Genomic DNA, 7,461 nt, shown 5'->3' with positions numbered 1-7,461 from the left:
AATGCAACGTGAACTTGATAGTGGTGAGTAGAATCCCGCTGAGACAGAGTTTTATTTGATGGCTTGGAGGGGAATTGTTTGATGAAAAAAGAACTTATAGGTTAATAAAAGTCTAGAAGATGCATCAAAAAGAAGGCAATTAGCTGTTTATAGATGCGAGATCTTTGAGGACCAAGTAGCTATAAAAAGGCAATGGCAAACCTCCGAGCGTATTTCTGTCATGAAAAAAGCTTCTCATAAAAATCCCTTTAGCCTTCGGAGGCGTCGTAAAACTGTTGGTCCCTCCATTTGTGCAACAACATCAAGACGTGCAGCACAAATTGCAGGAGAAGCTCGGCCAAAAACTTAGCAAAATTGTAAGCGCCAGAATATTAGTATTAGCATTAAAAAGACTAAAACTCCACACCAAGCTTTTCAAGCTCCTTATGATACCATTATGTACTTGGAATCTCTACAGAATCTCGTCAGTTATTTTAGATTTGTATCCACCACTTCATATGGATCGCCAGGTGCTACAACCTTTTACTATACAGTGCTTAACGACTACCGAAAAGAAAAAGCTCTCTCTTCCTCCTCAGAGATTTTTCATCTTTTTCAGCATCTACGAAGCGGTACTCAGAGCCGATCCGCATGTTTATTTATAAGACAGTAGCTCGTTAACACTCCGACGATTGTTAGATATATACCCTCTTCTTAAATAATGTAAGCTTCAAGCCCTATTGCGGGTGGCAAAAGGTATGCCAATGCTTTGTCTTCGTGGGGGGTGGTCGTACCCCTCTACAAGTTCGTCGGCCATAGTTTCCTTTTAAATCCCTGTGATCGGGCTCAAATAAGGTTAAGACTGCCTCCGTAATAGCTGCAACCTCAGCCTGGAAGACACTATTCTCACTATTCCATTCAGCTTTGAGTCAAATGCAAAAATTACAAAAATTTAAACGCTTTATCCTGCGTGATCTCCCTATTAAAATTTCTATTCCGACCCAGGGTTTTAGCCCACCGGTACACGCTGACCGAAAGAGGGTCAAAATGGTTCAGAGTACTACAGCGGCCTTGCGTTCTAAGAGCAATAATATTTGCTTCGTGCTATCCTGCAATACCGGAGGTTTAAAAAAACATTAATGGTGCTTTCGTTGCTTCGGAAAAATTTTGCCCTTCCATTGTTCTTAAATCGCTAACCAGAAGCTCTTGCGACAGCATAGAAGTCCATAGGCCAACCCGTTATCAACTACGTACAGATATTATGGGCTCCAAGCACAGGTAGGACGCAATCAACACCATTTCACGCCGTCCTACGGACCCTAGTCAATCGCCTCCTCATGACGCTTGATCATCTTCAAATTGAGGCGCAAATGCTTTGCAAGCAATTTCTTCCGGTGATGTCTGGGTAATAGGAGATATTGAACTGCCTAAGGAAACCAAAATACATACAAAGCACTAACCCAACTCCGTTCTGGATACTTCAGTAGATAGAACTCCTACCTATCCGGAATACGACCATAACATCGCGACACAAATAACCGGTACACATTCCCGCTTAAACTTGCTAACATCCCTCTCCCGTTTGTCTGACATTGTCGAAACTGCGATCTCCTGGTCCATATGGCAATTACCCATGACTGCTACGACAGCTTGGACTGCGTGGCCATCACAGCAGTTATGCATACCTGTCCAAAAGATGCCCTTGGTGTGATTATAGGCATTCCTTCTCTGCCTATTCTAATTGAAAAAGAGGGCTGCTGGAGCTGCCTACGGCTGTCCAATGTAATCAGCATGAAAAGTGGATTTCTTCAGCGTTCTGTTCCTGGATGATCGATCTCGCTACCAAGCTCAGATATAATGCTACCGAAATTATTACTTTACAAGCCCTACAACTTGTAGGCTACAAGAGATAGCGATAATATCTATGATAGACAAAGGGTCCCAAGTATGGTATACCGACGAATCGCAGATGGGCGAAGAGAGTACTGGGGCAGGCGTACTTGAACCAAGATTCCAAAAAAGTCTGCCAATATGCTCATACCCAACCATATTCCAGGCGTAAGTCTTCGCAAATGAATTCTGTGTTCGAGAATGTCTTCGTAGAAGGACAAACGAGGCCATAATAAATATTATTTCGATTAGTGAGGCAGCATTAAAGGCTTTAGATTCATTTAGAACGACATCGAGCCTTGTGGACAGTAGGAAAACACGTTTAAAGGTCCTAATGGCCTTGACTTGAAGGGTTTTAAGGCAATGAAAGGACTACCTGTCTCGCAGATGCGGAGCAACTTAGAAGTTGAGGAGAATGTCCGATTGCTGCCCACTTGCGGAAAGCAAAGGGAATGAGACAATCAAAGAAATGTATAACTCCTTTCTGGAGGAACTCCGAAGGACTACTTGAACTTAGCCGAGAGGGTCTTAGAACTCTTACAAGCTATCTAACTGGACACTAAATTTAAAGTACCATTTGAATAAAATTAGGCTTTATCTAGAGATGGACTGCAGGTTTGGTGGGCTGGTGAAGGAAACCTCAGAGCATATTCTTTGTGGCCTACGTAGTATCATGATTCGTAGACTGATACCCCTTGCAGAGCGATTATATTCTCCATACAAAATTTAAAACATGACACCCGCCATTGTGCTTAATTTCTTAAATAGCCTAAAGTTGGAGTGGCTACACAATTACGATTTAGCACAGTCGATTTTTTTAGGTCGCAGCCAGGTATACCCACCCGACGTCATAAAAATAATTGTGATGTACAAGTTACTTGAAATGTTCACGATTTTCGCGTGGAATATTAGCGGAGAGTCTTGTAAGACTAGACGTAGTCCCGAAGAACGTCGGTCGGACAATTGTGACTGACTTTATTCATTAATTATATTCTCCTTTTCAGCCAAGCAAGAAGTATCGAATTTGCGTTTTGACTTTGACCATCTAAAGCAAAAGTGTGCAACCCTAGAACGTGATTCAGATGCTAAAGACCAAAAACTTATCCAACTCACTAAGGGCTTCCAGTTGGAACGCAGTACTAAGGATATCAAGATCAAGTACATACATACATATAACGAATGAGAAGAGTTAACTAATGGTTTATTTTTTGCAATTGTAAATCTTCATAGGTTTTTGCAAAAGTCGATGTATGTCTTGCGAGAAAAATATGCTAAGTTCACACCTTTGATCTTCCTAACAAATTTTGTTTTTGCTTATACTAAATTTGTAAAGAAATCTCTTCGATCCACTGATAATGGTAGAGGCATCTATGATTTAAGTGAAATCATTAAAGAGTCAATTATTGCAAACTTAAAAAATGAAAATATAGCTGCGGATGAATCGCAGAACTTAATCGAGGTATGATTTACAAATGTAACAGAAATTTATGTGCAACTTAAAATCAAACAATTCTTTCAGCTTATCAAATCAGAAACGCAATGCAAGCTACTCGAAAGAAATTTGCAAGAGCTACAACATAAATACGATTCCTTGCACGAGGAACTGCTGGAGCAACGTATACTTTCAGCGAAGGAGACTGGGCATTGGCAAACAATTGAGGCGCTTTTCGGGAACGGCGCGAAAGACAACAACCGAGCAATCACCGAAGGTGAGAATAAAGTAAAGGAAACAGATACGAAAACAGAGGAGCAATACTCTAGTCCGCGGCAAAAAGATGTAGCCACCAATACAGACGCGCCAGTACCAGCAGAACGTAAGCTATCAGCGACGCCTGTGCTTAAGAGGAGATCAACAGTTGAAATGTTGGATAAAAACCTTTCGCCAATCGGCTCACCAATACGACGCATACGCAAGGCTGACGCTACAACACAAACAACAATTGATAGAAGTGAAACGCATTCTATTGAAGTGCGTGATGGAAATACTAAGACATCAGACCAGCCAATGTTCACGGATAAAGTAGCATTAAGTTTAGCAGCTAGGCAATCCATTCAAGAGCCCGATAAAACGAGCGAAGAATCGACAAAGGGGATCAAGGTTATGGATCAACTGCTTAATAGAGAAACCAACGACGCCATCGTGCAAACAGCAGCTGAGCCAACGGAATGTCAAAGCGTGCAAACCGAGACGTTAGCGGTTGGCGAACCCCAATTACGAGATGAAGTGCAATCGACAGAGCTTGAAGAGCGAATAAAAGAAATGGGACAAAAATTGAGTGAGCGAGATATTCGACTTAAAGAGAGCAAAACTGAGTAAGTGCAAAGGCATCATAAGATAGGTGTCTCATTTACAATTTTCACATTAGAGTCAATTTATTCGATGACTTTTCACCTTGCGTGGTCGATTTGCACGTATCTGACAATTTAAGTTTTCTTTTACGTAGTTTGACAATCTATTGCTCATAATTGCTTGCGACATTTCTAGAGCTTCCTGGAGATCTGGAAATTTAGAGACAACTCTTGTTAGAATACACCACTTTCGTTCGGACCAAATTGTGGTAGATTGCGGCTATGTTTCCAGAAGTGAATCTTCTTTTCATTCACTCTTCGAGGAGATTGTCGTCGAGAAGCCTTTTTGAAATACTTAAGTCGTGTAACTAGACAATTCAAACCGGCAACTCCTTTAGCTTATCTTTGCTGTGATTTTAAAACTATTTAAAGCTATTTTAAACCCCTAAACTCGGTACAAACCTATAACCACTTAAGGGTTTTGATGAATTTTAGTATATAGCCAATGGGCTCTAGTTTCAACCTTGCAAAGGCCGGCCACACGCACAGAAAGTGTTCAACTGTCTAATTTGAGCCCGGATCCTTACAGCTGCGGCAAAACTTTTCGAAATACACACCCATGTGTCCATGGCCTGTGGTGGCAGCCGTGAGTTGATCTTTCCTTATAGATCTCTGATTTAGAGTAGGTTTTCCAGATCTTACTGGCAATTCTATACAATGTGGCTTCTTCCACAGATAAGAACTTGTATTTTCATCAAAATCAATGGAACTTGGACTAAGCTTTTGGTAACAAAGCGGATCTACAAATCAGTCATTACCATACCGTTATTTTATTAATAATTACTACCTCCGTTGCGAGGCGAATTTTTTCCCTCGCCCACTGATTAGATATTATAAGACAACCAGCAACTTTGTTTCCAGACTTATAACAGCTACTAAGCGTATTGAAGAACTGCAAAGTCAATTGGAGCTCGTCAAGTCTTCCAGCGAAACTAAGGTAGCTGCTCAAGCGGAAACTAGCCCAAAGAGCGATATAATTGAGGTAATTGTGAAGATTTTATGTGTTTGTCTCTCTACATAAATATGTAGTATATGAACTAACCTACCTCTTTTCTCACCCACATCCAGAAAACCATACTCTCATTCCATACGCTGCTCAGCGAGAAGGATAAATCCATTAGTAAATATCAAGATCTATTACAAACTGAACGTGAGCAAATACAAAATACCACCGCCAAGCTGAACAACGAAATTGGCGATCTCAAGAGTACGATCACGAACTTGAATTTCAACATTAAAACCAAAGACATGGAAATACTCGAACTAAAGACACAACTGGAGATTGCATCTGTGCGTCGACATTCTGCAGAAAAACTTGAACTGGCAACAGGAGCTAGCGGCGGTGGTGGTGGCGATGAAAGCGGAGATAACAGTTTGAATGAGCTAACCGATGAGAAAATCGAAGAGATGTTCCAGCAGGACCCCGTACAAAATGGACGTGAGACTACAATCGCAGCAGATGGAGGTGAGCAATTGGAGAAACAGGATACCGAGTCGATGAAAGAGCTACCAACTTTGTTGAAGCAAGTGAAAGAGCTAAAGGATAAAGCTAGCTATTGGGAGAAAACGTTGGCTGTTAAGGAGGAGGAGCTGAGTTTATTGAAGGAGAAGTATGTTATGGCTGTAATTGAGATCATTGCGAGACCAGTCGATAGAATATGTTTTTAATTTTAAATTTATTTACAACTATTCAGAGTAAATCTTTACGAGGAGCGAGAAAAGTCAATGGAGAGTGCCGTTAACCCGGAAATGGAACAATTGAGGCAACTACTAGAGGAAAAGGACAAACATATCAACGAACTTACGGAAACCCTTAACAATTTTCACGTAGGTGATTTTACCACAAAAGAAGATTGTAATTTTTTTGTTAATTCGCAGAAAAAAATTATTTACCTTCAAAATTTTTAAACCATTTTTAGTTTTTCGATTATTTGTAGATCGTTGATAATACACTTAATTTTTATTTTTTAATTTTTTAGTATTTGGCAGATATTTTATTATTTTTTAATGTTTTGCTAAACTTAATCGTTTTCTTTGATTGTTATATGTTTGATCTATCAAATATCCAATATCGAAAAAAATTTCTTTCAAAATATCTACATATGTATTTGTTCACTCGAGCAAAAAAGTTTTAATTTCTAAAAATTTAAATTTACGAAACAAAAATGATCGATTAGCAAAAGTCTTTAGAAACGATAACTTATATTTTTTGTTATGAAAATGGTTAAGCCTTTCTTCTTTTACAAATAAAATGACTTTAATTACACTTTTATAGCCCCAAAACAAAGTCAGGGCCGGAGGGTACGATTTCACTCTATTTCCTGTACGGGGAATCGAACTGCATCATTCATTCTTTTAATTTTTTCATATCCATTTTATGGTTTGTAACTTTTATTTAATTGGTTTTTCCGCAAACTTTCATTGCAAAGTTGTTCAGAATGCCACAGGCCTTAAGTTTTGTGAAAATACCAAACCCAAAAAAAAAATTAGTCTTAGACACTTTTAGGTGGAAAATCAATAAAAAATAATTTCAATTGACCGTTTTCCCGCTACCACCCCATTAGAACCATCCCTGGGGAAGGAATTTCATTACAACTATCCATAATATTCTAACTTTTCATAGTCACTTCCTCGTTAATTACAAAATTTTTTTTGTGTCATTTTGTAGTCGATTTAAAGCGCAAAAAAAATATGACAAGTAATTTTTAGCAAAAAAAAACAGACTTAAAAAAAAATATATATATATATATACTTCGTGAACCAATGATCGGATCTAAACCAGATTAGTATGGGACCACCTCTGAGACACTGCTTTTCCGATGCCAAATTAAAAAAAAAAAAAAACAAAAAAAAATATTGCGACGAACTGATAGCCTCCTCCTTTTTTGGAAGTCGGTTAAAAATACACATACGTCTTTATTTTGTATGAAAATTCACAATTCAACCTTTCAGGTTGCAGTAAGGGGCCCTAGGGTGTGAGGGAGGGGTCTAATTAATTTTTTGTAGTCATTTTCGATTTCAGCGACTCAAAAAACTTTGGCATACACATCCATCTCAGCTCTGCGCGAAAAATGGAATTTCAATCCCCAAGGGTGGTTGTACGGGAAAATGATACTGGTTTACAGCAAAAATGTTCAATGGATGCCATTATCCAATTTCTATGTAGAATTGCTCGGTGATTCCGAAAACCGAGTTTATTTTTAACCGACTTTCAAAAAAGGAGGAGTTTATCAGTTCGTCGGA

The 7,461-nt window shown here is 39.1% G+C and overlaps 1 protein-coding gene across 1 annotated transcript; it reads left to right on the top strand.

Annotated features, from left to right (window-relative positions):
* Positions 1-1,026: 1,026 nt before the first annotated feature.
* LOC108381283 (putative leucine-rich repeat-containing protein DDB_G0290503) lies at positions 1,027-6,045 on the top strand (the record flags this gene model as incomplete). Its single annotated transcript, XM_017637701.1, has 7 exons — positions 1,027-1,102; positions 2,874-3,027; positions 3,100-3,328; positions 3,389-4,182; positions 5,080-5,200; positions 5,287-5,828; positions 5,913-6,045. Coding segments are annotated over exons 1-7 (2,049 nt in total), but the record flags the coding sequence as incomplete, so codon positions are not given.
* Positions 6,046-7,461: the final 1,416 nt, after the last annotated feature.

The sequence above is a fragment of the Rhagoletis zephyria genome, unplaced genomic scaffold, assembly GCF_001687245.7.
Source record: "Rhagoletis zephyria isolate East Lansing unplaced genomic scaffold, Rhagoletis_zephyria_1.1 Rzeph_scaffold_22030, whole genome shotgun sequence".
Taxonomy (NCBI): domain Eukaryota; kingdom Metazoa; phylum Arthropoda; class Insecta; order Diptera; family Tephritidae; genus Rhagoletis; species Rhagoletis zephyria.
This window is presented reverse-complemented; position numbering and strand designations above follow the sequence as displayed.